Source organism: Bubalus bubalis, chromosome 4, assembly GCF_019923935.1.
Source record: "Bubalus bubalis isolate 160015118507 breed Murrah chromosome 4, NDDB_SH_1, whole genome shotgun sequence".
In the NCBI taxonomy this organism is placed as follows: domain Eukaryota; kingdom Metazoa; phylum Chordata; class Mammalia; order Artiodactyla; family Bovidae; genus Bubalus; species Bubalus bubalis.
This window is the reverse complement of record NC_059160.1, coordinates 160,500,721-160,517,552: the sequence shown is the minus strand read 5'-3', so window position 1 is coordinate 160,517,552 and position 16,832 is coordinate 160,500,721. Positions and strand designations below refer to the sequence as shown.

The 16,832-nt window shown below is 56.1% G+C and overlaps 1 protein-coding gene across 6 annotated transcripts in view; it reads right to left on the bottom strand.

Annotated features, from left to right (window-relative positions):
- The window catches only part of LDB3 (LIM domain binding 3), a 60,065-nt gene that overhangs the window by 18,386 nt on the left and 24,847 nt on the right, over positions 1-16,832 (bottom strand). For 2 of the 6 annotated variants that reach the window (XM_006066607.4, XM_006066608.4), the window contains 2 exons: positions 5,385-5,567; positions 2,087-2,229 (listed from right to left, as the gene is read on the bottom strand). In XM_006066607.4, coding sequence (XP_006066669.1) covers positions 2,087-2,229; positions 5,385-5,567 — 326 coding nt within the window. Of the gene's footprint in view, positions 1-2,086; positions 2,230-5,384; positions 5,568-11,428; positions 12,214-16,832 lie in introns of those variants that run through there. The other 4 variants (XM_025284876.3, XM_006066609.4, XM_006066610.4 and 1 more) reach the window with 2 other exon arrangements.

Here is a 16,832-nt window from a genome sequence, read left to right as displayed (position 1 = left end):
CGCCCTTCAGCCTGGCTGCCCCTGCCATCCCCGACGTGCCAGGAGAGAGACTTGATATCCCATCTCCGAGCCCGAGGCTGTTGCTATTTCTGCTTGATGGAATGAAGCCCGTCGAAATTAGAAGGTGATATTTCATCTCTAATTGGCAAGTTCAAAAGGCCCCTATCGCACTCGGCGGCTCGGGAATGTGTAATTAAACAAGGTGATTTCTGACTCACTCCAGGTCGGGCCCGGCTCCCGCGAGCGCCTGGCCCCCACCCGGCCCGCGGGCCGACGTGGCTTCCCTCGGCCCGTGAGGGGGGCCCCTCCGCCCATGGTCCCCTCCCGGGCCCCAGGTGCTCCAGGGAGCGGCCGCCCGGTCTCGGCGCCAGCGATAGGATCCGGGTTGCGAACGCCACGGTCGGCCCGGAGGAGCCTTCGTGAGGAGCTGCGGCTTGGGCTACACACAGGCTCTCCGCCCTCCCCAGGGCCGCGGTCGGCAGAGGCGAGATGGGGAGAGGCCCCGGGCCCAGGTTCCCGGTATCTCGCCGGGCCGCCTGCCAGCCTCTCGGGGACTCCACCCTCAGGAGAGGGGGCGGAGGCAGGCCGGCTCCGGCGCGAGCCCGCCTGGCTGCTTCCTTCCCCGCCGGGCAGGAATGAGTTAACGTCTGCTCCGCCTGGGAACGCGGCAGAGGCCCGCAGCTCCGGGGCTCCGGCACGTCTCGCCCGCCCGGGCTCCAGTCCCGGAAGGAGGAGGGGGCGCGCCGGACGAGCCGGGCGGCGCGCGCCACTGGTGCCGTGCCGCCCCCTGGCGGGCCTGCGGAAGAGAGCCGGCGCCCCGGGCGGGGGCGCTGAAGCCCAGGGCCCGCCCCGGAAGATGCCCTTAAGGACCCACCTGGGAGGGGAGCCCGGGCCAGGGCGGAAATGGCCACCTTGCGCCCCGACAGAGCCTCACCTCCTTTCGCAGGAGGTGCTCCGAACTCCTTATCACCCTCCCTCCTGTGCTCCCCATCGCTGCCGAGCAACTGCTTCCTCCAGCTCCATCCGAGACTTTTCACCCTTGCAGCCGGCTGTAAATTGCTCCCTAATACTATGGACTTTTAATCTCAGAACTCTTGTGTTCTCGCTTCTGAAGAGACAGAGCAGGGCACCTGTTGTGTACCAAGCACTGTCCTGGGTGCTTCCTTCTCATCCCCAGAGCATCAGGTGTACACAACATGCCTGTTTTTTAAACGAGGAAATACAGGCTGGGGAGATGGAGTACTTTACCGTGGATAGCAGAGCAGGACCTGGCAAAGGAGTCTGATGCTAAACCCACTTCCACCCACACTCGACCCTGCTCAGAGTAAGTTTTATGAAACAGATGGCTGATCATGGCTCCTCTGCCCTACACATCAAGTCAACACCCCAAACAAGGCTCTTCCTGTCTCAGTCCCTGTCTCATTTTCTCAAGTTCACTGAGCATGCCGGAGGAGATACCTAAGCCAGCCCGAGAACTGCCCTGGAGCTCTGGGGAGAGGCCCAACTTTGCCTAGGAAAAGGGAGGACATAGGCTGAGCCCTTGGCTGTGCAGTGATGAGAATGGGGACCAAAGCGATAGAACAGAGCCAGTGAAGCCAGCCACTGGCAGACCCCGTGTGGGTCCCTCTCCCACCCGTCACATGTGCTTTCCATGGCTCTAGTTAGCCTGTCCAAGCTGAAGAAACCAAAGACCAGACAGGTGAGCAGCTTGCCCAGCATCACATTATGCAGCAGGTCTGTCCAAAGCCCGTGGCACTTTTGTTACAGCTCCGCATCCACTGGCTTGAATCAGACCCAGACTCCTGGAGGAACAAGACCTTCTGCCCTAAACCCTCTCTTGCTCACTTGGAGCCTGCAACTCCCCAGGCAGGAAATGTCTTGAGATCTAGGAGGCTCCATCACTGCCTGATACTGCCCATCTGTCTCTGCAGTGCCAGAGACAGCTTCCGTAGGATTCTGGCCCATAATTGGGAGAAGGGAGGATGAAGGTCATTAACCACCATCCTTCTGGGGGATGTGGCTTTAGAGCTGACCCCTGGAGCCCACGCCCAGGCTAGACAGCCTCCCTCCCCACTCTGCCTCTCACCTGGCTGGTAGACAGAAGGCCGGATGCTGGCGGTGGTGACAACCCGGGGCTTGGGTGCAGGGGCAGCTGGGGCCTCGCTGTATGTATGGGCAGCAGGTGCTGGAGAGGTGGCCGCAGCAGGACTGTAGGTGGAGGCCTGGGGCCTGGAACCAAGTGGGGAAGAGTTAGCAGCCAGAAGGACAACCCCAGCCAGGCCCTGGAGCCTGAAGCCACGGCAGGCTGGCTCCCACATCTTTAAAGAGGCTCTGTAAGGAGGAAACCTGACAAAGACGTGCCTGGGGAGCTGCCAGAGGCTGTGAAGAAAAGACCAGGAGGTCTTAGAGGGAGGAAGCTGCTCTTTGGGTGCTAAGTCTTGGTGAGTCTGGTGAGAGCAGCAGAGACACTGTGAAAATTACAGCCCATTGCTGGAGCTACGACCTTAGCAGAGGGAGGAGAGGACCAGTCAGACCAGAGGATGATGGGAAACCCTTCACCCCTTGTGGAGAGACGGAGGGATGGGGGTGGGAAGCTGGGCAGGGAAGGAGGTCGAGGCAGGAAAGAGGAAAGATGGAGACAGTCAAACCTACTTCCCAACCTTTGGGGCACCTCACAGCCTCAGACCACCTGGCTTCCTCCCCCTCCCCCTTTTATTGTTGTGGAAGGAGCAGCAAAGTCTCAGGCTCCAAGGAGGGGAGGTCAGGAGAAGCCCCCAGCCCCCTACATACACAGAGGCTCTTCTTCTGTATAGAATTTATGCTGCCCTCTTCCCACTGCATTAGCTACCAAGAGGCCCAAAGCAGGCCTTTTCCCACTTATGACCCAGGGACCCTGGGACCAAAGAGATGGAAAAAAATAGTGTACCAGTTCATTGCCCTCAGGAGATGCTGTGCTTGGCCTCTCCTCTTAGAGAACTAAAGACTCTAAGAGCTCCTGCAGCTAAGCAGCCTGTTCAGTGTTGTCTGATTCAGTGTTTCCCAATTTCATTTGCCTGGGAAATCCCTCATCTTTTCTTCATTTTAAAACTAACAAATACCTTACAGAACACGTCCCTGGTGGTCTCTGCATCTTTCAGGCACTAATGGGGATGACATGACCCACACCCAGGGAAAATGGGACATTGACAGGGGTGTGGAGAAATGAGCCCCTGGAAATACACTGCCTCCTGCTTCCTGTCTTCCTTCCCTCTCATGGGCCCAGGGCCTGCCCATCTCTGCTGGGCAGAGTCATAGGATAAGGGACTACCATCCTCTCCGGGACTCTGGGAGGGGGTTGCCCTGAGCTTAGAATCTACCACCAAGCTCCTAAATGGATCCAGAAGGGTCTGGGTGCTGCCCCAGACAATTAGCTAGAATGCATCTCAGAGAGCCAATGTGCCAGACCTGGGGGCTTGTCCTGCCAAGTTGTCATGTTTCTGGTTGAGTGAGACCACTGTCTGCCCTCTCTGGGGGTGCCCTTCTGTGATATATCCCTGTTAAGACCCATGGAGTAGGAGCCTCAGTGGAAGAGGAAAAGGCCATGCCCAAGTGGTGCCCAGCTTCCACTGTGGTAGAAGAAGATGAAGGGTCAGCTGGTCTTAGTCAGACTCTCCCAGCAGCGGAGGATGCTTTCCCAGCATCCAGGAGCCACAGGTGATCTGTCAGAGATTGGCGCTGGGGGAGCAAGCAGAGGCTCAAGATATCCAGCAAGAATTCTGAGGCCATGTGGGGTGTCCATTTGCCTCCCACGGGCTCCCTCTGGCACCACTCCAGCCCATGTAACAAGGAGGGCAGAGAGCTGGGCCCAGAGTGAGGTCCCCTCGCCCCCTCTGCTCCAGCCTGATGCTGGCAGCCCTCCATGGCTTTCTCCACTCTCCACCCAGGCTTCACAAAGACAAAGTGGAGGGAGGGTTTGCTCTGTTGAGGGGGTCCCACGGCCCCCTGGACAAGGAGGCCTGGAACGTGGTGCTGAAGCCTGCCTTTGAGCAGGGCTGGGGCTAGACTGTCCATGGGACCCAGGCATCTAAAGCCTTCCCCTCAAACTGGGGTGGCATCTTCTCACTAGATGGTAGGGGCATGTCTTATCCCCCTCAAAGTTTCTTCTTTGTGTGGGGAGCAAGGCCCTTACTTAAAGAGACTCTGGTGTGCAGAAGGGAAGCAGCCTACTAAGTGCCCCCAGGAAGCTGGGATATGAGGACCCTGGAAGTCTGGGCCAGGCTCACCCTTGATACTTGAGTTGGGTTGGGGAGAGGCTGGCCTCAGCATTACCCAGGTCACTGTGAAGCCAGGGGGTAGAAGCGGGGTGCACAGGCCACTCTGCCCATCCTTCACCCTGGCTTCAGGCTGAAGCAGGGAACCATGCACCCTGACCTGCTGAAAAGGTGCCCCTTTCAGCAAAACCCTAAAGACTGGGAAAGCTGGCTCTGACTCCAAACACCAACTTGGCAGCTCCACACAGCCCAGAAAGAGCTGGGTCTGCCCGGCCTGTTACACTGCCTGGCTGCTCCAGAATGACCTGTCCAGCCTCCCCCTCTGCCTCCCCACACCTCCCCTCATCCTTTTCAACACCTCCCTTGCCTTGCCTTTGCTGAGTATCCATGAGGGCAGACAGGAATGCAGTAACTTGCAATACTTGAGAGCATTTTATGTGCTGGGTATTTTATGCACTTTTTCTATCCTGACCCTATAAAATTATGGACATTATGCATTGATGCATTGTGCATTAATGCCTTAGGAGATGAGGAAACTGAGGTTCTGCAGAGTTGAGTCACTTTCAGAAGTTACAGACAGTAAGTGGTAGAGCAGAGATGTGAGTCCCACTGCACCAGGTGTCTCTGGAGCTAGCGTGCTTCTCCATCAAGAGAACAGAGGGTAAGGGACAAGGGCAAGGTAGTTTGTAAATAGTCTGACCCACCTTCAGTGCTCAGGTCAACGCTCCCTCCTCCACGGAGGCATCCTTGATTTCCTTTCTTTCTCTGTAATCCCAGTTCCAGGAACATGGATTTTCCACACAGTCTCTCTCTGTTATTTAACCTTATGCGCACATGTGTGTGTGTGTGTGTGTGTGTGTGTGTGTGAGACAGAGAGAGAGACTTTTACCTCTTTCCCTAGAGCATGTGCCCCTGGGGCAGGGGGACACGTCCAGCCTCTGTCCTCAGCCACACACACAGCGCATCTCCCTGAAATGCACCTCCAGTATCCCCTTCAGCCCAGGGTCCAAGGGTCCTAACCACTTTGGACAGGCCTTTCCGAGGGCCCAACACAGCTGCCGACGGACGGACCTGGGGGAGGCCTTTCCTGCCTCCCTTCCCCACGGGCAGAGCCGGCACCTGTGGGCCAGTTACCTTGGACTGTCCGCAGGGCTTGAGGCAGGGGCTGTGGCAGAGGCGGTGGCAGCATGGGCAGCAGCTGTGGCCGGGGGTGGCGAGGCTGTGCTGGGAGAGGCAGCAGCAGGCGACTGGGCAGAAGCGGGCAGCAGTGGGGTGGCGGCCTGGCTGGTGCACACTGGAGCATGCTCAATAGGGGTGCTGATGAGGCGACCAAGAAAGACAACAGGTCAAGGGCGCCACTCTGCAGGGGGGGCGCGGTGGGTGCAGCAGAGGCAGGCTGGGCAGAAGTCACCAGCCTTACTGTGAACAGAGCTGGATCTTCCAGAAGACCTGTCCCCAGGCTGAGGGAAAGAGCACCCCCACAACCCAGGACTCCCAGAAGGAAGGGCTCAGACCACAGGGCGGATCACAGGAACATCAAAAATATTCTCAAGCCTCCTGAGATTCCCCTACATGATTCCCCTTTCTCAACATGCATGATAAAAACAGTGCGGTCAAAAAGGAGTCTAAATTATCAACCAAGTTTTCTCCCCAATCCTGTTTTCCTCCTTCTTTCACTGTTCCCTCTTTAGTCAGAGATAAGCATTGCCTTTGAGAAGGGATTATACAAGGAAGAAAACAGAGGCAGGATATTTTGTTGTCAAGGGCGTAAGTTCTGAAGTTGTGAGAACTTGGGCTTCAGGCTGCGAAGGACTCGGAGCCCTGATGGTACCTTTGGAAGATGGTAAAAGCTACCCTGCCAGGCAGACCAAGGACATCCGAACAAGAAAGGGGGCAACGTGCCCTGAGGGATTCAAGAATAAAGGGAGCTGTGCCTGTTTTCTGGGCAAACCCTGCGGAAGCGGCAGGGCCACAGGGTCCCCTGTGCTCAGGCCCCTGGTGAAGGGGCGGGCAGGCCTGAGGCAGCCCACAGATCTGCAGGCCATCTTGTGGCCTGGGGGCTATGCACGGCTTCCTACACCCCTGACAGCGATATGGACACGGCCCTGTGATTGCGACCGTGAGAGGTGAGTGCTCTGCCAACACAGACCACTGTGACCAGATGGGAGGGGGATATCCCAGCAGATGCCAGCCCAGGTAGATCATGATCAAGGACCAGGTGCCCAGACTCCCCATCCCACCTGCCTTGGCATTCTGCAAGCACCTCTTCCCCAAAACCACCCCAGACAAAAGAGGAGCATCAGAGCCTGGGTCAATGCGATTAGATTTCTGCCCCCTGTGAAATGAGGCAGAGAATAAAAATTAAATTATAGGAAAGCAAAGAAATGTACATTCTTTGCTCACTTGGGTTATTGGACTAAGATCTGTACTTTCTATGATGGCAACTTGTGGTTCAGTTGTCAAGTCGTGTCGGACTCTTCATGACCCCATGGACTGCAGCACGCCAGGCTTCCTTGTCCCCCACCATCTCCTTGAGTTTGTCCAAGTTCATGTGCATTGAATCAGTGATGCCATTCACCCATTTCATCCTCTGTCACCCAGGATATTGCAAATCCTATAGGTGGGAATGATTTTCCTCACGTGATGACATCCAATTATTGACCTCCCACTATGTGCCAGGCCTGTCTTAAATCCTCACAAAAGCCCTCTGATGTGGGTATTACAGATTCTTTTTAACAGGTGAAGAAATGGAGACCGAGAATTCCATTGCTGGAGCTCCTAGAACTTGGTAGTGACAGCAGGATCTGATTTAGGTGATAGATTTGAAGCCTTACCCAGTACTTCAAGTGGCCCCTCAAACAGGAAGAAAGAACCTTCTTCCTGCAGTCAAGTAGAATTCTTCCCCAGCAAAAGGCAGTACTCTTACTTGAAATAATTAGAATAATCCTCTTCCCTCTATAAGTGCTTATCATATGCCAGGCCTTCCACTAAACAGCTTATATAAGCAGTACTCCACTTGATCCTTTCAACCTGGCTGGGCAATTGGTATCAAGATTCTCATTTTACAGATGGGGAACTTGAGGTCCAGAAAGATTGAGTCTCCACTAAAACATCACTTTGTCACCAAGTGCCAGAGACGCACGTGATCCCTAACTACTACATCATTTCTCAGACTTGAATATGTGGGCAAATTGACCTGGAAATCTTGTTAAAAACGCAGCTTCTGGCTCAGAAAGTGGGTAGCGGGGCTGAGAGTCCACATTTCTAACAAGCTCCCAGGTGATGCCGATGCTGCTGGTCCGTGGACCACACTGTGAGTAACAGGGTGCCACACAGGTCTGTCCCGGACAGGAGTGCCAGGGGGCCGTGAGCTGTTGACCAAGGCATCACAACTTGCTCTCCTCCATCCAGGGAGGCATATGGTAGAGAAAGGTATGAAACAGCATGAGAGGGTCAGGAAGGGGCCGGAGAAGAGGCAAGGCTGCAAGCTGACTGCCACACGGGCGGGAGCACTGTTTTTCTCCGTACCACACAGGAAGCATCTAGATGGACAAGGGCAGTCGCGTGCCCTACCCAGCCCTTTCCCAGCTTAGTGGTCCAGAGAGGCAGCCATGGGCACCACAGCTCTAGGCTCATGGTGGTGTCCAGTCCTGGCCCACCATGAGGCCACTCAACGCCCCAATCATGAAAGAACTTGGCTTCTGGAAGCCAGGCCCATGAAGTGGCTGCCTCAGAGAAGCAGCTGCAGCCCCTGACATCCCCACTGAGCTGGCTGCTCAGTCCCCCATGGCGTGGACGTGTTTGGGAAGGCCTGTTTGACAAAGGACACCCCATTTCCTTTAGCTGTTTCTCCCTAACCCTGCCACATGCTTCCAGGGGACTTCTGGGAACTGCAGACAGAAGTGACAAAAATACCCAGGCTGGGAACATATTCTCTGCAGGACAAATAGGAAACTGGCTTTACCTGTCTCCTGTATTCCAATCCCCTGTCAGACCAGCTTACCTGCTCTCCCCAAGCATAGCTCCACATGAATCCTGGCTTCTTGAGGGGTGAAGTTGGGGTGGACATGACCCTGGGAAAACTCATCATCTACCACAGGACAGGACAAAGGGCATGCTATGAGCCTGCTGCTCAGGGCTGTGACTGGGGAGCCTATCTTGGGTTACTGGCTACAGACCCCAAGCAGCCGGGGCCTAGGGAAGGTAGGAGCATCGCTGAAGAGCATCCAGAAGGATCTCGGGTTCTTGTCCAGGTCAGTTCATGCCTGAAGTTCCCTGAGGAGGGGGCCTCAGAAATCAAGCACTGCAAAGAACTTACCAGACCCTGGCTTCAGTCCTCAAGACAGTGCCTGTTAGATCATCCCAGCCTGGTCAAGGACTCTGGCCTGGTTCATAATTCACCTTAAACATCTAAGCAAAAACCAAGGCAACCCAACGATATCAACTGGCTGGGGGCTGCCTGGGAAGGGTGCAGCCAGAGGAGAAACACAGCCTGGCTATAGTCCCCCTTTCAGTCCATCTCTTCCATCCACCCAGGTGGCATCAGGGTACAGTGTGCAAACCCTGTGCCCTGCTCTGTTGAAGTGGCCCTTGGTTGTTGCTCCTGTTGGCGGCAGTGGGACTATGTCTGGAAAGGATGGGGATGGGATTGGCGGTGGTGCTGGGCCAGGAGGGGTCTGTGGTCCCCGGGCTCAGGCTGGAACCATCGGCAACGCATGCTGTGGGCACGCCGTGACTGCTGCTGCTGAGCGGTGTTCACCTTTGCTGGGGTGATGATGCTATTTGTATGAGCTAAAAGAATGGAATATGAACATCTCTGTTGATTCAGTGATGATAGAATGCCAGTCAAGTGGCTGGTCTGGAGACTATTCATGCTGCCACCCACCTAGATAGCCGACGGCAGTTGCCCAGGGCGGCCCCGATCACGCCACTTCGCGGCAGTGTTGCCGCGCTGCACGAGTCCAGGAGCCCTGTTGACCCTGTCGTCTATGCAGTGACACCCCTCCAGAACTGCTCAGTGCACAGCAACCCCCACAGGCTGTGGTGTGAACGATGCCCCGCAACCTTCACTAGCTCCACACGGCTTTCGGAACGGAGTCAAAATCCAGAGCCTGGCATTCCAGCTCCGGACCACTGCTAACCATAACGTCCTCTGCCTGTCTTCCATTCCAGTCAAAATAATTAACTCAGGGTTCTGGGACATTCCTTCTCATCAGCGTCTCTGCTTTCTCTGCTTAGAATAACATAGGCGGCCTTCCGTGACTCTGCATGCCCCACTCCTGCCTGTTCCCGAAGATCACACACACAGACCCCTTCTTCCAGGAAGCCTTCCTGGATACTCCCGATGGAAAAGCCATCCCTGTCTGTGGACCTCACACAATCAGCCTTTCATCACGGTGAGTCACAACCACATCAGCCATTTCTGATTCCTTGGGCACCCACAGTGGCCAGGAACCCAGTGCCTCGACTGATGCCCATGCACATGGAATGCTGAATAAGGACCCTCTCCTGTTTACCTCAGAGTGCTTCACACAGACCCCTGGCCTGGGGCCACCCAAAGTGCCGCCTGCAGTGGCCTGGGGTCCCTGGGGAGGCACCAGGTGGGCTGGAAAGCAAATAGCCTTCCAGGACTTCAATTAGGTGGATCCAAGAGGGTTCCATCGGACAGGCCGGGGGGATAGGGACAGGGGACTGGGAGGCCACCAGCTCTGACGGATTAGCTCAGATCCTCTGCTAGTCTTAGGACACCCACTACCGCGGCCTCACTCTGCCTGGCAGCCCTCAACCCCCAGCCTACCCCTGGTCTTGGAAGTCCTCAATAAAAGGTCAGCTAAATATGAGCATGCCCGAGGATGCCTAAATGCAGGCAAAAGTGCACCTCTCCCCACTTCCCCTGTTGATCCCCTGGCCAGCCTGCCTTGCCTGGTCCTTGCCTTGACCCTGGGGTCAGACTGCTAGAGTGAGGATGAGATGGGAGGTCAAGTTGGAACAAGATGGTATGTGTGGGGGTGGGGATGGGGGGGCACTTTGGGGTGCATCTCAGGGTGGTGGGCAGGATAGAACACGCTCCCTGACCAGCCCTTCTAGATGGGATTGCCAAGGTCCCTGGAGGCAGAAAGGAAGCCTGTGCTGGGCAGTGGGAGTGGGAGCAAGGCTCTGGCCCACTCCAGTCCCAGGGCTGGTGGGGAGTCCTGAAGGATAGGCCTCAACACCTGTCATTATTTGTCAAGTGTTGATGATCTCATGTTCTCAGCTTGGGGTTCCCTCAGTCAGGGATGAGGCTAATGAGTAGGCAGGTGAGTAGGGAGGACATGAGCCTGCCAGACTGGCCCTTCCTAAATGCTCAGCACTAGGACAGGCCATAGGTATGTGGAAGCCAGGAATGAGGACCTTCCTTGCCCTCTTGCCACGTGAGCCAGCCTCCACCAGGCACACCTTGCAGCTCCTCCCTCTGGAGCCATGGCTGCTTATGAGGGACCCCTGCAGTCTCCCTGTGAGCCACACCTTAGCCCAGCTGTGTCCACCTCAGCCACTTCTCTCCCTCCTGGCCAGGGCTGGGCATGCGCAGCGCCTTCCTGGAACCAGGGTTTGTGCTACGCTTTCTGATGGGGAAGGAGGGTGGGCTCGGCCTGCCAGCTATGGCTAGTGTGGGAGGGGAGGCAGGGAGCACTCACACACACTACCCGAAGGAGGCTACGGCTGCCCTCTAGCCCACAGAACAGCTTCTCACCCACTGTCCTCTCTGCCTGCTCCCTGGAGCCCTGGGCAGGGCCATAGGGACAGGGAAACAGTGGTCTGCATTGGAAGGACTGATGCTGAAACTCCAATACTTTGGCCACCTGATGTGAAGAGCTGACTCATTAGAAAAGACCCTGATGCTGGGAAAGATTGAAGGCAGGAGGAGAAGGGGACGACAGAGGACGAGATGGTTGGATGGCATCACCAACTCAATGGACATGAGTTCGAGCTAACTCTGGGAGATGGTGAAGGACAGGGAACCCTGGCATGCTGCAATCCATGGGGTTGCAAAGAGTCGGACACCACTGAGTGACTGAACAACATGTCCCAGCCCTAGTGGGCACTGCCCCTGCCCCTCTCCTGCAGGCACCTGTCCTGTCCCCATCTCAGACCTGCCCCCTTGGGTGACACGCACACAGGTACAGCAGGACTGGGGCAGGTTTGGTTCATTTCAAATCCTCTTTATTTCAGAATAAGCATGCTTGTATGTACAGGAGAGGGAACTAGGGAACCAGCACGCACGGCACGGAGAGGGGAACGCGCTCCAGTGTCACCACGGCCGGGACGGGCCTCTCCCTCGTCTACCCTGGGGCCTCCTCTGCCTCTGCAGGGAGCCCTGTCCTGGGCTACCTGGCTCCAGAGGGCTTGAGGGAGTAAGTGGGGCCAGGGAGTTGGCTTCTCAGGACCCTGATCTGTGGGAGGCTCATTCCAGGATGGCGCTAGGCCGGGCTGCTTCTCCCGGGAGCTGGGGTTGGCGGGGGAATGGACCAGTGGCAGTCTTTTTCCCTTGGTTTGGGGGTGTCCTATCACCAAACCCCATCGTGTCCTCTCTGACCTACAGGAAGGCCCTGCGCAGGGGAGCAGAGGCTTGGGCTGTTTGGGGGGTGGCCAAGGTTGCAGTGAAGGGCAGGGGTAGAGTGGGTGCAGTGCTGCGTGGGGCTGGGCCTGGGCCATCAGCACTGGGCCGGGCAGAGAGCACAGCTGCCACAGGTGACTAGCGAAGGTGCCCCCCAGCACAGCTATACATTCTCAAGCATCACCATGGGGCTCACATGCCAGATCTGTGTGGGGGGAAGGAGGGAGGGGTCAGGCCTGCAGGGAATGGGGGGATTCCAGACAGCCTCTTTCTTAGCTTTTAACGTTAAGAATTTGGGCCGAAAGGCCATGGTGCCAGTTGCGTAATTTGGCAAAACGTGGGCTGTTACGTTCCGTTTCAAACCTTTCCCTGTGGCACAGAGAGAAACAGAGAGACAGAGACAGAGAGAGAGAAAGGAAGAAAGAAGGGGTTAGGGGATGTATCCGCCATCACCCTGTCTGACAGCTGGGGCAGAGGGCATGGGAGGGAGGGTTCAGCTTGGAGAGGCTTTGCCACCCATGGGGTAATTTCCAGGTGGTTAGGCCTGTTTGGGGGCAAGACTAGAGTTACAAGGACCAGGATGGATGGACTACTGTCCCTGACTTGAGTGAGCCATGGAGAAGGGGCCTGGCTAGAAGACCTGAGGGCAGGCGGGGCACCGGGGTGGGTGGGGGGTCTCCAGGTTCTCCCTGGCCCGTGTGGTTAGGGCTGGGCAGGGCTGCTTTGGCTGTGGGCTCTCGGGACTGAGCACCATAGGCAGGCAAGCGTTGCATGGTCTCTGTCCCCTAGCTGGGCATCAAGAAGGAGGAACACCTGTCCCCACGACGAGGCTGGGTGAGCAGACCTGCCAACTTCCTGTGCTGCCCCAGTCTCTGCCAACCATTCTCTGTCCCCAGAAAGAAGCCTCCAAACACCACCGACTACCCCGCCCACCTGGGCCTGAGCACAGCCAGGCACACGCGTGCACATGTATACTCACAAGGCTCCTGGCACACACATACGGGGGCCGGGACTTCCTGCCACTTCCTGCCAGCAAGGCCTCTGGGGCTCAGCCCACAGCCCTCTTAGCTGAGGACATAGGACAAAGCAGGCAAGGAAGAGCCAGAAATACAGATATGGAGGGGAGATTGTGCCAAAATCCTAGACTTCCAGACCAGAGGGACCACTAACGTCTTCCAGAATAGAGGTGCGAGTTGGTGGGGCCTCATCTAGCCACAAACACAGTGTGTTCAACCTGGACAGTGTTGGAAATTCATTTAAAAAATCAACTGCTACATCCAGATCATAGAATACTACTCGGCAATAAAAAGATGAACGAGCCACTGGTATACTCCACAACTTAGATGAGTTCCCAGAGAACTAGGAGGACTGAAAAAGCCCATTCCATAAGGCCTCAAGCTGTATAATTCCATTTACATAACATCCTTGAAATGACAAAATTATACAAACAGAGGACAGAGAACAGATTAGTGGTTGCCACAGGTTAAGGACAGGGCGTGCGCAATAGGGAGGTTGAGAGTGGTCTGAAAAAACAAGAGAGGGGCATCTGAGGATGATGCAAGTATTCTGCGTTGGATGGCATAGGTGTCAACACCCTGGTGGGGCACTAGTTTTGCAAGATGCTACCACTGTGGGCAAAGGCTATATAGGCTCTCTCGGTATTATTTCTTATAACCACATGCCAATCTGCAATTGTATCCAAAAAAATAGTTTAACAAATGAATTGTCAGCATATAAAAATCAGAAAGATTGGCTTTAGGTCTTTAAAAGTCAAAGGATGGGGAGATGCTGGACTTACATTTCTGCATGATAACAATCCTGTGTCCCCATACGTACACCTGGCCACCTCCCCACACCTGTGTTACCTGGCAGGCTCCCCCTCCACACCTCAAGGCCTGCAGGTGGGTCCCTGTGTGAAGGTCCTGTTTGACAAGAGGGGTCCCCTGCTCACATATTTGAGCAGACTGGTCCAGACTCTCCTAATACCACAGAGAAGCCAAGGCGCAAATACATCACATGAATAGCCTATAGTCACATGGAAACTCAGAGGCAGAACCATGATCTAAGTGCCAGGCATCCCTCGCTATTGCCTCTCCGAGGGTGGGGAGAAACGGGTGAAGACAGTACAAGCCCAGGCCCTGTGATGGGGCCCGCACAGCCCTGCCTGCTGACAGCACCGGGGCGGCAACTATCTACCCGCACGCAGAGCCCCCCAGGACACAGCTGCAGCCAGTTTGTCCAGCCAGGCCCGAGCCTTTATCATCAGTGCTTGGCGACACGGTCAGGGACGGTCCTAGAGAGTTGGCAAGGCTTGTGAGTCTGCTCTGCTTGGAGCTGTTGGGAAATTCACAGCCAGCCAAGACAGGAGCAAGAAGATGGAGGGAGAGAAGAAAGGGGAAGAGACTGCAGAGTGGGAAGAGCAAAAGGGAAAGCGGTCCCGGGAAACCCACGAGGGCTGCTCAGGTGACACCCAGGGGAACTGTTCACTAAAACCAACTTTGTCCTTAACACACGAAGGCCACGAAGAGACGCAGAGTTCTTTACTGAGGTGAGCATTAGGTAAACAGAGACTAAACTTACAGACAGCTGCACCACCCGATGGGGGCTGGGTCAGGGGGTGGGGTCTGAGCTCTGACCGAGGCCCTGGAGGATGGTTGAGAAAGGCGGTGGGACCCAGAGGCCTGGCAGATTCAAGCCCTGCCTAGGGTGGAAGTAGGCTTCCCTGCACTCTCACCCCCCATCAACCTTCTGAGCCATCCAGGCGCTGGAATGCGCTCCTGGGGTCAGATGGAAGGTGTGGTGACCTTTCTGGGATCATAGGCTCTGCTACTTCAGATGAAGGCTGGGGGCCACACTACTACCTGTGCCCACGTGGAAACTGGCAGGAGGCTGCTGTTTAAGCCCACTTGACAGTTTGCTAAGGCGATGGATCTTTCCTGGGAGAGGAACCATGTCCACAGCTGATACTCAGACTGCTCTGTGGCTCACCCTATGTCCCCTGTAAAGACAGAGTCCCTGGAGATTAGGCCCTGGAGCCTTGGAGGAAAGCTCAAGTTCAAAGTGTTAGTCGTGTCTGATTCTTTGCGATCCCATAGACTGTAGTCCACCAGGCTCCTCTCTCCATGGGATTCGCCAGACAAGGGAAGACCCAGATTTGATCCCTGGGTCAGGAAGATCCCCTGGGGAAGGGAATGGCTATCCACTCCAGTTTCTTGCCTGGAGAATTCCATGGACAGAGGAACCTGGCGGGCTACAGTCCATGCGGTTGCAAAGAGTCAGACATGACTGAATGTGGGTTTCCATTTCTTCCTCCAGGAGATATTCCCAACCCAGAGACTGAATCCAGGTCTCCCACATTACAGGCAGATTCTTTACTGTCTGAGCCACCAGGGAAGCCCTACTTGCTACCAGACACCAAAGACATTGCCACAGTGCCAGGAGCCAGGGCCCAGGAGAGGAGGAGGGGAGGGCGGGGTAGGGTGGGGCTCTGAGCTGCCCTGGGGCTTGGTGGGGGCTGCCCCAAAGGTGGAGAAGGGGCAGGTGAGGGGCAAGCGTGCAGGTCCCCTGACATGCAGATTATACCTGTCCTGGAGGTCACCCAGTGCCCTGCCTGGTACAGAACAACTGGCGTCCCTGCCAGCTTTCCCAGCACGCAGCAACAGAAAGGAAAAAGCATCCCAGCAGACATACAAGCCTAAATAGGCTGCCACGGTGTCCAGGTTGCTGGGCCCCAGATTTAGCAAACTCAGGCCATGCTGGAATGAGCTCCCTGGAAGCAAGGTGCAATGAAGCCTTCCTGGGGAGTGCAGCCTTTGTGAGAGACTCTCAGATCCCCCACTGTGAGTCAGGCTCGACTGGGAGAGGGAAAGACAGAGGCCGTGTCTGCCTTCAGCCAACACGATGCATCAGCAAGGTCTGGGGGTACAGATTCCAACTTGGGAGGAGGGACGGATGCAAGTGGGGTTCAGTCCCCCAAGGGAGCAAGATCTCTGACCAGCTTGGACTCAGGGTAGGTAGGGGTAAGTGTGTTCCCTACTGCTCAGATGGCCTGTCGGTTGAGCTTGGGGCCCCAGCTGGGACCAGGGGCCAAAGTCAGTACTTTGGGCATTAATCACAAACAGAACTGACCCGCAGCACCCGTTGTACCCCCATCTCTCACTGCCCGGGCCAGAAGCTGCTTGGCACTCAGCAAAATAAAAAAGCCTACTTTCCTCCTTTGGCCGTGGGGAGAAGGGGCATTTGGTGGGGTGGCTGTAAGGACAACCTTCCAGAAATTAAAGTCAGGAAAAGGGAGAAGGGGAGGAGGCTTAGGCTCCTCCAGTCCAGACAGAGGCTTCCTGGGGGCCCCAGAGCCTGCACTGCAGGGTCCAAGACTCCGAGGGAGGGGCTGACAGCGCTGCAGAGCTGTGCGTGCGGGGTGGGTGCTGCTTTCTTAGGGTGGGTCAAGGTCCTTGACTGAGGGAGGAAGCAGGCTGAGGTTTCTTCTTGGGTCCCCCTCTTCCAGATTTCCCTACACGGCTGAGGGAGAGACTCCAAGACCTGCAGCAGAGTTCTTAAGACACCCTGCCTTCTCAAGCGATCTGAATGGAGTTTGTGGGCAATTAGACCCCAGGGTGGGAAAAGGGCCTGGTGGGGAAAGACAAGCAGGCCAAACAGGCCCCAAGAGATGCTTCTGAAAGGAGGGGAGGGGAAGGCCCACACCGGACCACTGTGAATACTGCCTTTTGTGTTCTCACTCAGTGACTTCGCAAAGCCCACAAGTATTCCAGGGAGAACATGTGAGACAGAGGTTCTCTACCCATGCTAAATGTGCAGAACTCCACCTTCCAAAGGGAGCCTGGTTACTGAGATGCAGACTGAGAGTGACCGGCCCCAGAAACATAGAGTAACCGGAAGTGCTGAGGAGGGGTGACGGGGGGCTGGAAAGGCAGGGCAGGCCCCTCCTGGCTTCTTGATGGAAGGGACCTGGAGATCTGTGAGCAATTTGC